An 18,140-nucleotide genomic window follows, 5' to 3' on the forward strand; every position below is an offset into this window, starting at 1 on the left:
TCGGGAGGGATCAGTTAGGATCTCCTGCGGTCCAGCGACCGTTTCTTCGTCTCTAGACTCGTCGTAGACGTCTTCATAAGGGCCTTGCGCGGAAGACATCTCAGCCCCAATGTTTCTCCGTCGAAGTAGTAGTAGTACACGCTCTTCTGCGAGTCTTCACTCAAACGAGACCTTCTCCAGCAAGCAGACTACCCTGCTTCTCCACCAAGTGTCCTACACCACCTCTAGGGTCGGGTAGTCCGCGGCTGTTTAGGGAGTACGGTCTCGAGTAGTGGCAGGAACGGTAGCACAAGATAACTTAATACACCAAAAAGCTTCTTGTTTGTTTCTCTCACTCAGCTTAGGCAAGAGGTAGTAAATGTAAGACTGAGACTAATGAACGAGGGCCTACCGCCAACTCGCTTTCCTATACACGACACCGCTTAAGTATATCTTGACCCAAAAGAGTCCTTCTCCATGACATCCGTCCTCGTGCGGCGACAGGAAGGTCCGAGACGCGGTCCTCCTTGCGCATCCGGCCTTGTCCCCAGCCACGTAAGACGATAGGAGGGAGCTCGCACACCGTTCCAGTACTCCACCGTAGCGTTCCAATACAATCACACCATAACTTCACCAGTCTCTTGTGCGAAGTGAGTGGGAGCTTGCGGGGTCAACGGGAACCAGCCTCCCGCCGTCGCAGCACGCTGACCTTCGCCGAGGTCCCTTGTCACAAAAGCCGGCCCGCCAGCGCCTGGCACGACGCCTACATTCCCGGGTACGGGACAACAAGAAGGTATTGTTATACATGTGCTTTTAATATAACAAGTCTGAATGTATCAATACATATATGTTTTGCGTTGGTTTTACCAATCTATTAATTGATTGGTAAAACCTACTGAAGTTCAGTTGCAAGATGGTCCCTTGGAAAGCCCGATTTTCGATAGCTCGAAGTCGCTTAATCGCTGGTTTTCTATTCAGTTATCTGTGCTATTCATTTGTTATGTTATTAAAAGAGGCCCTTTTAATCTGGAGCGCCAGTGAACAATAATCACTGATTCCGATGCTAAGGAGAGATCTGACGGCCCTGCACTATGTTCAACTAGGGTCACCCCATTCACAAATTGTGAATTACAAGTCGGGATCTTAACTACGTGACTAATAATAAATATTAATACATGCTTAGTTTGTGATAAAAAAATTATTATAAAACCCAGCCGACAGATCTTTCATCACCACAATAACACGTACTCAGCTTCTCACTTTTTGCGGCAAACTTTGCCATCAACACTATAGAATTTTCATGACGGGACTCACACGTGATTAAAAAGTGGCAAAAGCGGCAGTTGCGCTCTACCAGCAACCGGGAATCCGTCCACCTTTATCCTGGCGACTCGCACAGTCCGCCATCGTCGGCATGCTGCTCATTATCACTCAGCTCACAAGCTACTCTCACCACTTCCGCGCCAAGCAACAAATTCTTCGCAACCTCCAGAATCAGCCGTCACTTAGAATAGCTTTTCACCTAAGGCGCAAGGTCAGCTACATACATGGGGCGTCAACATTTGACGTATACGCGACGCCCATTCCAAGTTACTTGCAAGACGTTGATGCTACGGCTTACAAGGGAATTGCAACGTTCAAGGAAGACGGAGCTATGCACGAGTACGCACTACACTCGCCGTTCTGCAGATAACGCGTTGGAATCGTCGGGATGCCTCCCTTCTCACTTCGTGCCACCAGTTAAGACGCTTCTAGAAGCAATCAATGACGCCTCAATAGCGACCCATCTACTACAGCCCAACAACGCAGATGACAAGTGTTCCGGAGAGTCGGCATTAGTATTTGCATTCGAAGGCGAGAACTACGTACTCTGTTCTCGAACCTCAAGTTCATCGTGGTTTCACGACACTGGATTTCAGATTTTTGGCTCCGACATGACTATCGACGTGAATACGAGTAATCTGTACCGAGAATTGTGGCGCCGCGTGTTGCGTCTGACGTCGTGGCATATTGTGGTACGGCTCCGTTTGGCAAGCGGATTACCCCATCAATGTCTTCTCTGTTCGCGCGGTCCGTCTCTGAATGAAGTCGCCGTTCACTACGCACTGAAGAAGCCACGTTCGGCTTTCAAGATGTTATCCAGAAAATAACTGGAGCTAGTTATGGGTGTACATGCAAGAGCAAACAAAGAGCATGCGTCTTCGTTGTTGGCCTAAGCTCCTACAAAGACTATGGTTTGACTGATGATGATCCCGCCAACTACTTCGGAAAGAAAATAGCTGATCATTTCCCATGCTGTTTGAGCATCAAGTACATTACATTAGCGACACAGCTGAATGCCTGGAACAACGTGAAATATCGAAAACGGTTGGCGAACTTGCTGCTGCGTGTGAGCAGTACAAGCAGCAGATCGTCAAAAATGATCAAGGACACCATCATTGCCACTCACTCTCTGGCAAATCTCATGCTGGCGGGGGAAATTGCATCGGGTCTAGCATTTTTGGATTCGTCATGCAACGAGACCTGTGATGGAGCTTTGACTAAGGTCGTGGCAGCAGTGTTGGATCTGCTGGGCAATTGTTCTCCTAAGCCGGGCCGTGCTTCTCTGGTAAATCAAGGATCGAATTACAGCAATCCGAAACTGGACAGAGACTTTGCTACTGCTCAAGCCGCATACTCGTCGAATATTTCTGCTGTCTTGTGCAGTAAGAATCACACCGGTTTAGCCTCAATTCAGGGAGTAGTGTACTCGCTCGCGGCGAAGGTGGTCTCGCACAAATCTCCTCAGAACGATGGTATTGTCGAGTACCAGAGCTGTGCTACCTAGTAGACTCAAGATCGACCGCTCATAACTAAACTGGATCTAGTATTCGAACATCTCAAAATGTTCACACGGAAATATATTATTGGCAAATCCGGAGTTTTGCTTAGATATTCCTTTCTTCAACTACAGAAACTACAGTTATCTAATGTCTTTGCCAGCACGTTCAGCAGCACATTTTACGCAACAGGTCTGAACCATGTCGGCATCTCTTTCCGATACGGTGACAGTCTATTTAGTAATAGCAGGAGACCTATCAAATGGTTTGAGTGAAGGTTGATAGCGCTATTTTACGTAATCGCAGCGCTCGAATATTTTTATACTTCCTCCGTCCGAAAATATAAGCAGGATGGGCGGGCAAAACTACCGTCTTACCCCGCATATAAGGCATAGGTGCTGTAAATGAATACAACGCTACTTGTGTGTTATATTCATTTAGAAAGCCTATGTGTTGTACAACGAACAAATTGTTTGACTTTGAAGAAGCAAGTCTGTGGGTCCTGGAATATGGCTTGGTCGTTTAGGCTTGACCCTCCTACGCGATCGGCGTGGGTTCAAACCGCCACGCTGTGCTTCTTGCTAAGAGCAGCAAAGCCGTGACCTTTCACGCCTATCCGAGTCTGCTAGAACAGCGAGTTTCTCGTGGATACTATAGCTACGTCGCTCAGCACTCATGACTGTGTAAATTATTAATTAAGAGAATTAAAGCTAAGTAACAGCAGCACCGACTAGTTTGTTCAGAAGGGTGGTTGGTTGGGAGCTCTCAAGAATATTCATTGGTTGGTACAGCCTTGTGTTTTACACATGTGTTCTAATTAGATAGGTGGTCAAATTGAGGTTTAAGCTAGATGTCGAGCGAATCCCGAATTTATTTAGAACACATATGCCTTATATGCGGGGTAAGACGGTAGCAGAAAGCCTTTAAGCGAGCAGCTGATTGGTCTTAATTGCTGTTTAGATTACGGCAATTGTTTTGGTTGACGTTTGAAGCAAATCGGCCACCTGGTCGCAAAGTTATCGTTTTGCAAGGTTCGTGGTGTAGAAGTGAAATTTGAAGATCTTTCGCCGGGATGTCAATTTTTCACGAAATGTTAAAGAAACCTGTAGAGATGTAGCGTGTGTGATTCTCTATTGAGCGGTGCCACGTAGAGTGCCTAAATATCTCTACGGTCCGGTTTGCAGTGGCCGACAACAACAACAGCATTTGTATGGGCGTACTTAGGCGGATAACGACAGTACTATAAAATGACTTGAATTTGTAAGCTATAAAAAAATTGTACTTCGAACTATTGGTTTTTTTCTGATACTTTTAAATTATTGGCTTCCGATGGTTGTACCTTTACAACTCTTTTGTCTGTTAGCTACCGGTACCACTAGGATGGGGTAGCTCACCATCTCACGAACAAGTACCCGAAAATTGATAAGTTGTGATGCATACTGTAGACACAATTCTGTAAAATCCGCTCATAAATTTTAGAAATCATTTTTTTATTTATTTCTTAAACGCAGCACCTACAATAGAAACATCACATTAAGTGACGGCGAACGCCGAAAGTTTCGCCAGATCGTCGCCTTCAGCCTTATCAATAAGGCGCTTACCAACGTAGTCGGACACAAAGGCTAAATTCGAGCCGTCGCGAAAGGAATCGCTGCAAGGAACAATTTTAAGTACTCGATGAATTTCGTCCTCTTCTGTCACCACTCGATGCGTTTGAGCGTATTTAACCACTGTTAACGCGTCGAAAGACCCAATGGCGGACAACTGCAGCGCGTCCTCTCCTTCTTGGTCCTTAGCAAAGATGCTTCTCACGATCCCACCATACTTGTAAAATCTTGCTTCCAGCTCTTCCTCTTGCAGCATCAAGTCATCAGGTAACAGCGCGTTGCACTCTTCTAGCTCCTCCAACGTCCACGCCGGCAAAACAAAGATTGGGCAACAATCCCGACATTTTGTCGCGTCTTTTGACGACGAGAAAAGCACAGAAACTCCACGCCAATGTTTCAAATTGTTGGAGCTCCCATCGATAAGTCGGAGTACATTTTTTTGGAAAGAAAGCATAGAAATTTCCTCTTGTTCCAAAAACCGGAACGCTTGCTGATCAGCTTCATAAAGGAAGTAGCACTCTTCACAGTTCAGCACCAAGTCAAATGGAGGCAGCGACCTGACAGCTTCTAGTTGCGCCTTGATCAACTGAAACGCACAGTAGAGGTAGAATCGGCTCTTGCCAGCGCCGGGGTTACCAGTCACAACAACAAGTCCCGCTCGTTGGGTTTCCAAACAATCTCGCACGTTTTCCACCACTCCATTGAAGATAACTTCGTACATCTCGCGCACTATGATCCTCTTAAAGCGATCCGCTGAATTTACAAGCGGCGGAAAATCGGCCATATCGAAGTACTTGATTTGTTGAGCGGCTGGAATCTCATTCTGATCTTTAGTTTCGGTGCTGGCCCTAATGCTGTTGGAATGTCTGTGGTGGTCATCATCGTCATTGTCGATATCTTCATCTATATCTTCATCTGCATCGTCGAGTTTGATTCGTTTCGGTGCAGATAACAACATGTCGGACGCAAACCATTCCTTGAATCGCTTACGAATCACTCCGCTCTGCTCTAAAGGAGGCGGTGGTAGCTCAACAATGAGTGTTGTCTCGCCTTCAATATCTGCTAACGGTGATCTAGGATCTAACGGTTGTTTATTGCGTCGTGACGTGATGTCCTTATAGACCCGAAGGTTGGCTGCATCACAGCTCGCCGTGGTATTTGGACACTGGGTGTTTACAGCATACCGGAGACGATCAACAAGTGAATTGTCAGGTAGGTCATACGCTCGGGTTGGCCCCGCCTTCTCCTCTCCTTTGTGGTTGACCACCTGGAACCATACTTCGCGCCTCATGCTGTTGTAGCAGTTCTTTTTTTCTATTTTCTATGCTCTATTTCTTTTTTCTATGAAAGGAGAAATATTTAAAAAGAATATAAATAGCTTCAGAAAGTAGTCCAATTACAAGCCCGCTAATTATCATTATCGGAATATTTCACGCCGTGAATACATACCGGACAAGTTGCGGCAAATACGTAGCATATTAGCCTCAGGATTTGCATCACTTTTCAATTCCATGGGACTGGATCGTGCGTTCAGTAAAAATCGACAAGAAAAGGAGGAGAACGAGGTCTCTGATGTTGAGAGCTCGCTAGTGCACTGCATGACGTGCTCGGTGAAATCCGTTACAAGCATTTCGCTAAAAACTTGTACATGTGCAAGTATTGTTCTGCCATGGTAGTTTAGCATCAAGTTGCTGATCAGAGGGCTTCGATTTGCACAAACAGTGAGTGGTAAACATCCCTGATTATAAAAGGCGTAATCAAAATCTCTCACAAAGTTCTACAGTGTACTAAAGTACTTCTATGAAGTATATAATGAGCAAGTACACTGTACATGTACGTCCATTCTATCAACGCATTTAATATTGGCACAATAGAACTCTAGGCAAAAGGTGGTGATTACAAGTGTACGTAAATTCGAGGATTCCAACGCGCACACGCTGACAGTGAGTTTTTTTTTATTTACTTGCATCCTCAAATTCAGGCTAAAGCTCCAAGCACCGGATTCCCTTCGTGTACCCACCCACGCTTTTATGCTGACAGATCAGCTATGGAAGCCAGACAGTTCATGGCTGAAGTCATTCAGGACGGAGTTGCATTAGAACTAGGCCTTGGTATCTTCGTCAGTGTCTAAAGTTTTGGAATATGATGCATTCTACCGATCCATGGAATCTGACTTTTTCTACCAAATTTACGGTGTCGAAGGGAACGCAGACACAATTTTATCCAAGTTTGGATGGTTTGACTGGTCGAAGCCCAGGAGCTCGCCGTTCTAGTGTACGGCGGTGGCTCCATATGCGACGTAGAGTGCTTTTAGTCAGCTCAAGAAGTACGTGACGGCCAGTTTCTGCGGAACTACATACAACAAGCTGTAGTCCAAGGAATACTTTGGATTGCTTTTTGTCGGTCTAGTTATCCCGCATCATGCCAGCATTGTCGGTGGTTTTAATGTACTGACAACAACTGAGCAGTTTTTTTGCTGTTCTATACTGAATTCCAAAGCTGGGTTGGCGATTTAGTTCGACGCCACGTTCACCAGCACTTTGTATGCTGCAAAGCTGAATCACGCGGATACAACGTTCCGTGACAGCGACGGGTTTATTCAGCAGTGCCTATAAGCCCTTGGAATGGGTTGAATGCCTTCTGTAACACAAAAGAGTCTCAAACATTTTGAAATGTACGAAAATGCTCGTTACGTTGTCTTGCCGTAACCACAGTGTTATGAGGCTCCTAATTAGAGGTACAAACGTGATGGTAATCAGTTTCTCCGCGGGGGGCAACTTGTCAAGGAGGAGTGGCAAACACCCACCGTTAACTTTTGGTATAAACAAGGATCCGGATCCAAAAACAAGTTTCCGTGGCAAAAAAGCATAGTGTATCCTACTTCGAAGTATTAGAAATCGATTTGCTGCTGTCAGAGGGTAATATCTCGGCCATCCGAAGCTCAGATTCTGCGCCACTTCGACTGACATGTGAATGGGATCCACGAAGCAGAAGTTGACGAATGTATCCAATTCTTGTCCTTCTTTGTGCAACATCAAATGAACAAAGCGTGTCCAGCTATCAGCAAAACCTGTAAAAGCCTTAATACATGTCAATAAAAAGTTTCATTGCTTACAGTATCTAGAATAAATCGAGTTTGAACTATTATATCTTCACATTTTGGTTACTTGACGATATCCAATTGAAGAGGTATTTTGACAGTCGTCTGCTTCTCGGTGGAACGACGTTATCAAGACGTGAATCACGGTGCAATACTGTATCAGCTCGCCAGGATGGCGGCCACTGCACGAGAGAAAATAGGAGAAACACACGTCCATCGCTGGGATAACACACACGGGGCTGGGCGACGTGGGTGCCATAGCCGCGGCGCCAACTAAGGTGAGCGGGTGCGAGGCGCGTAGCCGCAGCAAACCCGCGCGGAGAGCCCGCGAAGCAGGGCCGCGTGGTATTGGCGGAGGCGGGCCCAGCGCTGAGCTCACCAGCGAGCCGAGCACTACACTTTCCAGAACATTCTATCTCCATATTGCGAGCGCAGCGAACCGCGGGGGCGCCGAAGGGGCGCCCAGCCAAGCGAAGCGCGGCTGGTCCCTTTTCTGCTGTGACCTCTAATCGTCGATTATGTCTTATTGCGACACTCAGAAGGTCAAAAGTATACATAAGTCAAGTCAAATGATTTGCTGTGTGCTGAAACAGTAAATACATGTGTTTGGCATGTTCTGTCACTGCACGAGACTCCACTTCATTACACAACTTGCTCAGTGGCTCAGGACTCGACTTCCTCGCTTCACACCATCTAAATATGAAGGCAGGACTCGTTCTGGCAGCAACTGCCTTCCATGCCGTCGCTGCAACCTCCTCGCTTCCGTCCATCAAGCTCAGCTTCAACATTCAACGGCCCGCTATGGAGGTCTACGGATCTTCCAGCTTCGACGTCTACGTCAAGCCCGTTCTAAGTGGTGCCAACGTCTCCTTCGATGGCAAGGTCACCTTCCAGCAGGGCGGCACCACCCACAATCTGTACGTCGTGAACGGTATTCCATACCACGAGGTCATTAACAGCACTACGGACTCCACGACATGCCTACCCACTGAGCTGTTCCCGAGTGTGTCTGAGATCGTGGATGCCATAGCATCGGCGACTCCTGTCTCCACAGTCAACACCAACCTAGACATATTATGCAACAACGGTACTTGGCTCAGCACCACCTTCGCTGGTGAGTCCTACGTGCTGTGTACTGGAGCTGAAGATAGCAACTTCACGGTGTATGGCGAGGATTTGAGTATCTCATTCGAGTATCTGTCCGAGGACGTGACGATCACCAGGCCCTCAAACGCTCCTAGTGACTGTAGCACCGTGTCGGATGGTTCAGTAGCTTTATCTTCTCTCGGTCAGCTCTATGGAATCACCATGTCACACTCTCATCGTGTACTGAAAGAAGAGGCCGGAGCTGTGCACCTCGCCAGCTCGACATGCACTTGTCAGGGCACCCCTCGTCCGTGTTTGTTCTTCCACGGCATGGACGTCACAGCGGATGGTGGCATTGTGGACAGCTACTCGTTCTTCGGTGATATCAAGCAGCACGCACCCTGCTGCTCCTCGTTTAACTTTGCGGTTTTAAACACCGTGGACTACGAATGGTACAACGATACGTTGCAGCAGAAGGCTTGCAACGCAGCGATGCAAGTGAGTACAGGCACTGCCAACAGTGGCTCGACCGAGATCAACAATCTGATTATTGTGGCTCACTCCATGGGCAACAATATGTTCGCGGGGGCGTTGGCGACAGGGAAATGTTCGATTGGTAGCAACGTCGACTGGGTGGATCTGAGTGGCCCTATGAGGGGCAGTATGGGCTCAGACTTTATTCACCAGATCTGCGATGGCGGTAACACGTTCAAGGACATTTTTGCTCAACTTGGCGGACTTATCGGCCAATGTCCTGGTACCACAACACGGCGGTCACTTGTGTACGATGGCGGTAACTATTGTGATGCTGAATGCTCTGCTCGCTATGCAGCGGCACAAGCTGTCCACAAGAAGTACGTGACTGCTAGTATGTGTGGCACGACGTACTCTGGATTGCTTTCTAGCGAGTACGCGGGCCTACTGGCTGGCGGTTTGCTCATCCCGCACCATTCGTCCAAGAACGATGGCATTGTAAGTGTTCTCAGACCTTGAAAGCTGGTTGTATAGCTGATCAATGACTTTCTTGATTTTTACTGTGTGGTTGTTAGGTTGAGTTCCAGAGCTGTGTAGGGAACTTGGACTCTTCGGCGTTCGAAGCCACGTACTCAAGCACCTGGTATGCTGCGGCATTGAACCACGCTGACACGACGTTCCACAACGGTGAAGGATTGTTAAGTAGTGCGAAGAAGCCTTTGAAGTGGTTCGAGTGTTTGCTATAAGGTCGTAGTACTTGACTCCAGTATAGCAATCGAATGCTCATTCCAGTGAAGTCTCTTCTATTTCGTATATTGCTCACTGTCTTCACCTGTGCGGCCATCTCTATTGCGGTGTGTGGATGACAGCAGACTCCAACACGGTGTCCACTAGTTCCATTCGCTTGTCCTTCGTGACCAACTCCAGTTCGACCTGGTTAAAAGCAGCAACGTAGTTGTACTTTACATACCCCAGTCTGCACAGTCAAATATTGCACACACAACAGCGAGTTAAAAAAGGACAGTCGATGTCAAGCCAACTTCACAGCTTTACTTTTCGAAGAGCTGGATTGAAGCTTGGTTGGTCTCGATGATCTTACAAATAAACCGAGTCACGTGGAGTGTGGACGTAGCTGCAAGCAAACAAACAAAAACGTCAGCTGCACGGCCATAACACCCCGACATTGTCCTCCATACCGTAAGCCATCATTAGCTTCACCGCTTCCATTGCAAAACCCTTTCGACGATATTTCTCTTCGGCTATCATGATCTCCATCTCACACGCATGGGGATCGTCGTAATCATTGAAGAACAAGTTCACGTCCCCAGCCATACCTACAGTACATTAAGTATTTTTCAAGACATCAGCTTTTCCAACTTCACTATTTCCTCCTCATAGCCGCCATCACTCACGGTTGATTGCGTTCTCGTCGACATAAGAGGCTCCAGTTTTGCCGTCACTGTCATCACTCGCCAACACGATGAAAGTGCACTCTATCCATACCATAATAACAATAAAATCCCCGTCATTTGCAGCGATTATCTCGAGCACTGCACTCGCACTCTCGGCGTCCTCTCTCCACGACTTCTGCATTTCAAATTCTTCCTCTATGGACAGCGGCTCAGACGCTGTCATCTCTGCAGACGCTCAATATACAGAGGACTATTGAGCTTAATACCGCGGCCAATAGCGAAAGCATAAGGTATCATAGTGCTCGCCTTGCAGCCATGGGTCCTTCATCCAGTTGTGATACTTGGACACATGCTCCTTCTCGTAGGGCACCAATGTCACCTGCTGCCCAGTCTGTAGCCGAGCCATAGTATATTATATAGCAATGGTTACGTAGCTATTATCAGAGCCGTAGTGTCAGCGGTAGTGCACGTACAATGACGACGCCTTCGTTTGCCTTCATGATGACCGTGTGAAATGCCGGGTTTTGATAATTATTTGCTGCGGGGGTTTTATGTCAGAAACGCAAAACAACACGCAAGTTTTATTAGGATTTAATGAAAACGCTGCTTTTTACACGCAACTTAAGCCTGAAAAAAAAAGAATGTGGTGTGACGCACCCGAAATTATCAATCTGATCGCAATCAAATTCAATATGAGCGCTTCGACGGAGGACGTCGCTCTCGATGCAAATATTGGGGAGGTTCTGCCTGTTCTTATCCATCATAGATGGGTCGATGTAATGTGCCTTATCAAACCTGCCCGAATATGATTAAGACTGCTGCATATTGACTTCCGTATGCGCTGCAAACTGCAGATCGATACAGTGGAAGCTGTCGCAACGACCAGTAAGACTCTGTGGTCGCTAGTGGGGCGTAAGAAGCTGCGACGACTAGCAGTTCGAGTCAACGGGTTTCCAATAGGCTCCAGATTCCGGTGCGTGCTGTAATTATCGACGCTGATAACTCGAAATGTAGCTGATTTTTTTACTGTCTTGTTGAAGCTACTGGCTGCGAGCAGGAGATGTCTCGACACTAATGAAGAAGGTTCCAGACGGAGTGAGCAGACGAGAATTTTATCTCAAGGTAGAGACATCAATTGCAGGAGATGAAGAGCATAACTAATAGTGCTGTCTAAGCTGGCGAACATCGAGAGTCTGGAAGATAGTGCAACGCTGGAGACCACAGGTGTGGAAGGAGAAATCGACCGAGATATCGAGCGAACTTTCCCGACGAATCTCTTCTTCTCGGAAGACGGTACGAACTATGAGATGAAGAAAAGAAGAAGGTTGTGCTGAGTGTATTACTGTGGTTGTCAGGTGACGGTAAACGTTTACTTGGAAATGTCCTGAAGGCGGTTGCGCTTTATGCAGACGACGTTGGTTACTGTCAGGTATGTTTAATTTATTCTATGCTAATTCGTGTTGTTGTATTATCAAACTGAAGGGATTACTGTTCAAGGGGATGAATTACGTTGTCGCTGCTCTGCTGCTCGTGATGAAAGACGCTCAAGAAGTCACAGATACGGATCTCGACGGACTCTCGACGCAAGAAGCGGCGTTTTGGCTGACCCTGGCCTTGATTCGACGCAAGGGGATGGCGGAGTTGTGGAAGCACAAGATGCCAGGGTGCGGCAGTTTGTGAGAAGTTGTTGCTGGCAACGTGCTGATGATTTGTGTAGGCTCTCGCAGTGCATTTATCTCTTCCAGCAGCTTCTCAAGCTTCACTTTTATGATCTATCGGCCCATTTTCGACATATTGGGATGCATTCCAGTATCCTTGTCACCCAGGTATCTGGAATCAGCTCAAGTGCATACTAAAGTGACTAACACGGTCGTGTTGTAGTGGTTTGTGACGATATTTGCTCGTGTACTGGCCCTGCCGACACTGGTCCGAGTTTGGGATCTCGTCTTACTGGACGGTTGGAAAGCTGTGTATCGAGTGGCGCTCGCCATCACCGCAGAGTTGCGACCGAAGCTTCTGGCCATGGTAGCACCCAGCGTATACTTTGTCCGAGTCGACGTATACTGATGCCAACTGATTCTGTCTAGGACCTCGAACAATGCAGCGAGTTTTTCCGAAAGAACCCCAAGCTGGGACTAGAAGAAGTGCTCAGCAGTGACGTGTTACTACAGCGTGCCATGAGCTGCAAAGTGACTCGTTCCAGTCTTCAGCAGCTGGAGGAAGAGCGTCATCTTGAGGTTGGGATCTCCTCGATTCTTCCTGCAGAGCATCCAACTAACGCTTCGTCTTAAAATCTCTGCAGTATCTTCGTCTTCGCTTGCAGCAAACGCCGCTATCAGAAGAGCATCGCATGTTGTTCCCTACACTCGAACACGAGGACGTCGCAGCCAAGAAAAAGTCGCTGGAACTCATCCGATCCAAGCTGCAGCGCTTCGACACGGACGTCGCAAGTGACACCGTGTTCCTCCAACACAAAATCGAGTTAGCCGAGAAGGCTCAAGCCACTGCCATGTCGGTCCGCTACGCCATCGCGTACGAGTTGTCGGAGGCTGCAATCGAGTTGAACGAGCGTCTGGAGATCAAGAACCGACTGCGCTCCAAGTTCCGGAAGCTCATGGCGACTGCGATCACCGAAGCCACCACATCGTCCAGCTCTTCTTCGTCCGGTTTCTCGCTCTGGATGAACCCATTCGACTTCTTAAACGAGCGAATGGCCAGTTGTTTCGAGCGCTTGCCCCTGATTTCCAGCTATCTGGACACGGACACCGACGATGAGGAAGACATAGAAGCGCAACAGAACTTAAAACATCTCGACATGTTGGTGCCGCAGTTGGCAGCAGAGTTGCGTCTATTGCAACGCTCCTTGGCCTACAACGAGCGCTTGGTCCGTCCACTTGTGCAACGTACAAGAAGACTCCAACGTGACGCGCAACTGGCTCGTGTGGAAGTGGAAGAAACGCAGCTGTTCAAAGACCGACTGGCAGATCAGTTGCTGCAGATTATGTTGACAAGCGAGAAGCTCAAGAACGAGCGGATGCAACAGCTTTTTGCTGAGGTGGACAGGAACAAGCTGTAAGTACCGGTACGTCGATAACAACGTTGGAAGTATCTACTGTATTACTACCTGTTGTGGAAGACAAGACACGAGAGTTACAAAGTTCCAGAGCCACTCACAAGAAGCTTCCTTGGCGTCGCTGTCCCCATTCCATGCTACGTACTTGACTCCATTCTGTCGTGAGACTTTTACTCGCTCTCCGTCACGACGTCGGCGTCCGCGAACTCTGCGGCGACTGCAGGCTCAGCGACGACAGGAGCCATGCCCGGACCCCACGACGGGAGATCAGCAGCGACGCCACCGAGTGACGGGAAAGCGTCATTGTCACTGGCGTTGAACTTCTTGTTCTTGTTGCTTTTCTTCTGAGGAGAAGTGGGCTTGGCAGGAGCAGCCGAGGGCTCAGCAGCAGGCTCGGCAGGCTTGTCAGCCTTAACACGAGACGTCTGCTCGTTGAACCAGACCTTCTTGGCCTTGACAGCCGTCAGCGACTCCGACACAGCAGCAGCAGACGTAGGAGGCAGCAAGCCGACGGTGCTGAACGCCTCCATCTGAGCGAGCGGCAGTACCAGCTTGGTCGCCTTCTTGGTCTTCTTTCCACTGCGCCCCTTCTTGCCCTTCTTACTGCCTCCTCCCAGCATCATAAAGTCCTCTTCCTTGCGTTGCAGAGGCTTCATTCCGTCCAGCACAAGAGGAGCCGCAGAAGTCTCAGCAGCCTTGTCGTCCTCTTCCTTGAGCTCCTTCGCGTACGTCTTCTCTAGGAAGCTCACAAGAGCGTCGCACAGGTCCATTTCGTCCTGGTGCGGGTGGATCTTGGCCATCTCCTTCTCGTAATCGGCCAATTTGGCCTCGTACTCGGCCTTACGAGCTTCCTCTTCCTTCTGGCGCTCCATCTCCTTCTTCTTGCGCACAAGACGGATGTTGTTGTAGTACTTGTCGTTGGCTTCCTTGAACTCCTTCCGCAGCGCCTTAATGGCCGTAAACTTGTCGTCCAGCTGCTCCTTGATCTCCTTACGCTCCTTTGCGAGCACTGGGAACTGATCCTTCTTGTTCTCCTCCTCGTTCAAGCGGTACAGCTCGTCCAACGCCTGTTTCTGCTCGTTCAGCTTCTCCTGAATAGCGTCAATGTCCTCGTTCTTCTTGGTCTGAAGCGCGCGGATCTCCTTAATGCTCTCGTTCTGCTTCTCCACGACGCCCTGGTCGTCCGAGTAGCCACTGACTTGCTGCTTCTGGGCCTGCAGCTGCTCGATCTCCTTGATCACACGCTTCTCCTCGTTAAGAGACATTGAACTTGTCTCCTGCTTGTGCTTAAGCTCGGCAATAGCAGAGTCGAACTCGGCCACAGAACCGTACTTAAGGTTGGCACGCACACTACGCTGCTGCTTAACAGTCGAGTCCTTCTCGTCGCGGGTTTGACGCAGACGCGCCGTGATCTGGTTACGCTGCTGGATGAGGTTGTCCTTCTCTGCACGCAGAGACGCGAATTTGGCCTTGGCCTCCTGGATCGGACCGCCGTAGCCGCCACGGTTCGTCTTAAGCGCGTCCATCTCGGCGCGGATCACATTGGAGCGCGCCTGGAGCTTCTTGATGGCGCCATCGAGCACAGAGATCTTGGCCTCGTGCTCGGCCTTGTCGGGCTTGGGAAGACGCTCGATTACGTCCGGGATCTCCTGCTCCTCCACGGCGACGACGACCTCTTCGCTACTCATCTTTACGACGGGGTTGGTGGGTCTATGCGGTGGAGGGGGGAGTTTGACTGGCATGCCACGTGTTGGAAGATCTTATTGGTTGATAACAGATGGTTTGAAGGGATTTATTGACCAATCGATATGTATCACGTCGGAGAACATTTAGAAAACCGCTCTTGTGTACATTCAGACGACATGTATTTCAGATGCTGCACGCGTAAGATGACCAAGATGTAGACATCTTTTAGTTACTTCTGACATTCAGCCATTGGTTATCGATGTCGGCGGTGATGGATGGGGTAGTCGTTCCGGATAATTACAGTACCAGCATTCGTGCCCACCGAGCTGTGAAGTACATGTACATGTACATGTAAGCTGAATCCGGAAGTTCGCCTGAGCCGTCGCCCGGTGTTGGATTCCAGACCAGCTCGTAGAATTTGTAGTATCGTCAGTGGCACTGCAGCCAACCAAATATAAAGCCTCCAATACACTCTATGGGCTCTCTCTGCTGTCGCCGTACAGCACTCTCGAATCTGAGCTCGTGCCTTCCTGCTCGGCCTTTTGCCCAGCAGTTCATCTGTTAGTACTTGAGTATGGTAACAACAAGAAGCAGCCATCACTCACCTTCACAGGTTATAAGCCCAACGCGGGCACGGGCCTCGGAGAACGAAGAACGTCCAGTGAGTTCTACAGCAGGGCAGCAGCCAGCTCCAACCTCGGCAGACGAGACTCTGGTACAGACGATTGCGACCGCCGTTGTTCGTGCGTTGAGTGTGGTCCGGACGGGGCCACAACAAGTCGTTGAGAATCAGTCAGGAGATCCACCCGAAGAAGAAAACAGCCAGCTCCCCTCTCCCAGACCACAAAGAAATTTGGACGCCGAGCTCTCAGCCTCGCTCACCCGGTACGGAACCAGCTTGAACGCACCGTTCGAGCCTCGACGTTCCTCTTCCAGTGCCTACGAGACCGGCACAAGATCGTCCAGCGACAAGACCATCAAGAATAACAACATGGGCACCTGGTAGGCAAGCCAGATTCGGCTAGCCTCGACCAAGTTCGATGGGAAGGTTGAAAACTGGAGCAGGTGGAAGACTAAAATGTTCCACTGGCAGGGTCTGCTGCAGCTGGTCCAAGGACGTGAGGAGTTTGGCCAGGCGCGCGCTGACCGCAGCCAGGAGTGGATGAGCTGCTTCGAGACTCGTGAGCGCAAGGCTCACACAGAGATCGTGCTGTCGCTGTATGGCGACCTGTTGGATCGCTTCGAGAGCCATAATGAGAGTGCGCGACCTGCACAGCTAAAGACAGCATTGCTGTGAACCTATGATGGGACTCAGGGCCCAGCTCAATGTACCTAAAGCAGGACATGTACGCCCGCCACCTGAGGCAGGGCGAAGGGGTGATCAATGACCTTCAGCGCATGCGGCGCGAGCTAGAGCGGATGGATGCATTGCTACCTGAAGGAGAAATGGCTAGTGTGGTGTTGTCAAATGCAGCTAATGTCTACCCTTCAATTACCAATAAGCACACGCAGTGTGTGTCTCGCCTAAGCGGAGGCTACGACAAAGACCAACGTGTACAAGATACTGTCAACCTCCTACTCGTCGCTGAACGAACGGCTTAAGAGCAGAAAGATCGTGGCAACCGTAATGATGGACAAGGAGTCCAACGCCAAGTCAATACTGTGAGCCACCACCAAGGCGGTAACAGACAGCAACACGGTGGCAAGCGCCACCACAGTGGTGACACCGGACAAGGCTCATCAAAGAAGAAACGCAGCGAAGAAGAAGCTAGCAAACGGCGTGCAGAGATTCAGGAGCGGAAACACACAGCAGTGTGCAAGTCCTGCCACAAACGTGGCCATTGGTGGAAGGAATGCCCCGACCGAAAGTCCACCAACCGAGAGAAGATTCGGACCATGGCTGGTTCAGTGTTGCGCCGTGTGGAAGCGACGCGTGTGGAAGATAGTGGCCGTACTGTCATTCAAGATGCTGTCGATGAACGTCGTTATGCCGATCTTGGTTGAGACGCACCCACTGCGCATTAACCCTGAGCGCCAGCGTAAGGATGCTCATAGCTATTCTACAATCTATGAGCGACATGGATTGTCTGCTCTCATTGACGGAGACTTCGAGGAACGCCTACTACGCGCTCGTGACGCTCAACGTGAAGATGAGTCTATTGCGTACTCACCGACGTCGCCGCTGAACGACGATGATGGAGACAAGCGTGAAGCTAGTGGCTTACCGGTTGTTCGTCGTGTGCAGGCGGCAACAACCAACGGTGATACCGGGGCGGTACCGGCCGACGATATCGAGTGGATCCTTGACTCCGGAGCGCAAGAGAATGTGACTGGAGAGCTACAGCTATTTAACAATGTGATGGAATTGCAGCACGCGGAGTTTCTAGAAGGGGCTACTGGTTCTTGCGAGCGTATTGGAATCGCTGGTGCTGTTCTTATGCCAGTGTGAATGATCTCAATGGTCGTGTGGAGATGCGCTTATTGGGAAGAAGTGCGCTACTCTGCTGGGACTAAGGTGAACATGATCTCGCAGACCTACATGCAGCTCACGTGCGGCTTCAAGCTGATCATGTCAGACGACCAGTTGCTAACCTGGTTGGTGAAGCCTAACCTGAAGTTGAAGTTTGTGCTGCGTGATGGGCTGTACCGCATGCGGGGCAGCGCCATCATCGACTGGCACTGGGCGCTCAGAAGCGAACCGATGTACCAAGCGGGATGGAATTGCTTCATTCGCGTAACCACGTGAACATAGACACTATCAAGAAGATGGTGGTTGACAACGTTGATTTTGGAGTTAAGGTCTATATGAATGACCTAAGCCTCTACGCATGTATTCCTTGTGTTTATTAAAGATGAAAAGGATGACTTATCGTCGGGATCCCCGGAATGCAACGAAGATGCTAG

At 49.3% G+C, this 18,140-nt stretch overlaps 4 protein-coding genes across 4 annotated transcripts; 2 read left to right on the plus strand and 2 right to left on the minus strand.

Moving 5' to 3' along the window:
* Positions 1–8,158: 8,158 nt before the first annotated feature.
* Positions 8,159–9,811, plus strand: PITG_14005 (uncharacterized protein; the record flags this gene model as incomplete). The annotated part of the gene is made up of 2 exons (XM_002899611.1): positions 8,159–9,563; positions 9,641–9,811. The coding sequence occupies 2 exons, from the start codon at positions 8,205–8,207 to the stop codon at positions 9,809–9,811; spliced, it is 1,530 nt and encodes a 509-aa protein (XP_002899657.1).
* A 76-nt stretch (positions 9,812–9,887) lies between these two features.
* Positions 9,888–10,717, minus strand: PITG_14006 (N-acetyltransferase, putative; the record flags this gene model as incomplete). Its single annotated transcript, XM_002899612.1, has 5 exons — positions 9,888–10,041; positions 10,119–10,197; positions 10,262–10,399; positions 10,478–10,558; positions 10,628–10,717. The coding sequence occupies 5 exons, from the start codon at positions 10,698–10,700 to the stop codon at positions 9,912–9,914; spliced, it is 501 nt and encodes a 166-aa protein (XP_002899658.1).
* A 443-nt stretch (positions 10,718–11,160) lies between these two features.
* PITG_14007 (uncharacterized protein) lies at positions 11,161–13,553 on the plus strand (the record flags this gene model as incomplete). Its single annotated transcript, XM_002899613.1, has 10 exons — positions 11,161–11,253; positions 11,332–11,450; positions 11,518–11,599; positions 11,653–11,770; positions 11,833–11,906; positions 11,975–12,141; positions 12,195–12,303; positions 12,359–12,502; positions 12,586–12,621; positions 12,780–13,553. The coding sequence occupies 5 exons, from the start codon at positions 11,978–11,980 to the stop codon at positions 13,551–13,553; spliced, it is 1,227 nt and encodes a 408-aa protein (XP_002899659.1).
* A 2-nt stretch (positions 13,554–13,555) lies between these two features.
* PITG_14008 (uncharacterized protein) lies at positions 13,556–15,261 on the minus strand (the record flags this gene model as incomplete). The annotated part of the gene is made up of 1 exon (XM_002899614.1): positions 13,556–15,261. The coding sequence occupies one exon, from the start codon at positions 15,236–15,238 to the stop codon at positions 13,721–13,723; it is 1,518 nt and encodes a 505-aa protein (XP_002899660.1).
* Positions 15,262–18,140: the final 2,879 nt, after the last annotated feature.

Source organism: Phytophthora infestans, genomic scaffold (assembly GCF_000142945.1).
Source record: "Phytophthora infestans T30-4 supercont1.30 genomic scaffold, whole genome shotgun sequence".
NCBI lineage: Eukaryota > Oomycota > Peronosporomycetes > Peronosporales > Peronosporaceae > Phytophthora > Phytophthora infestans.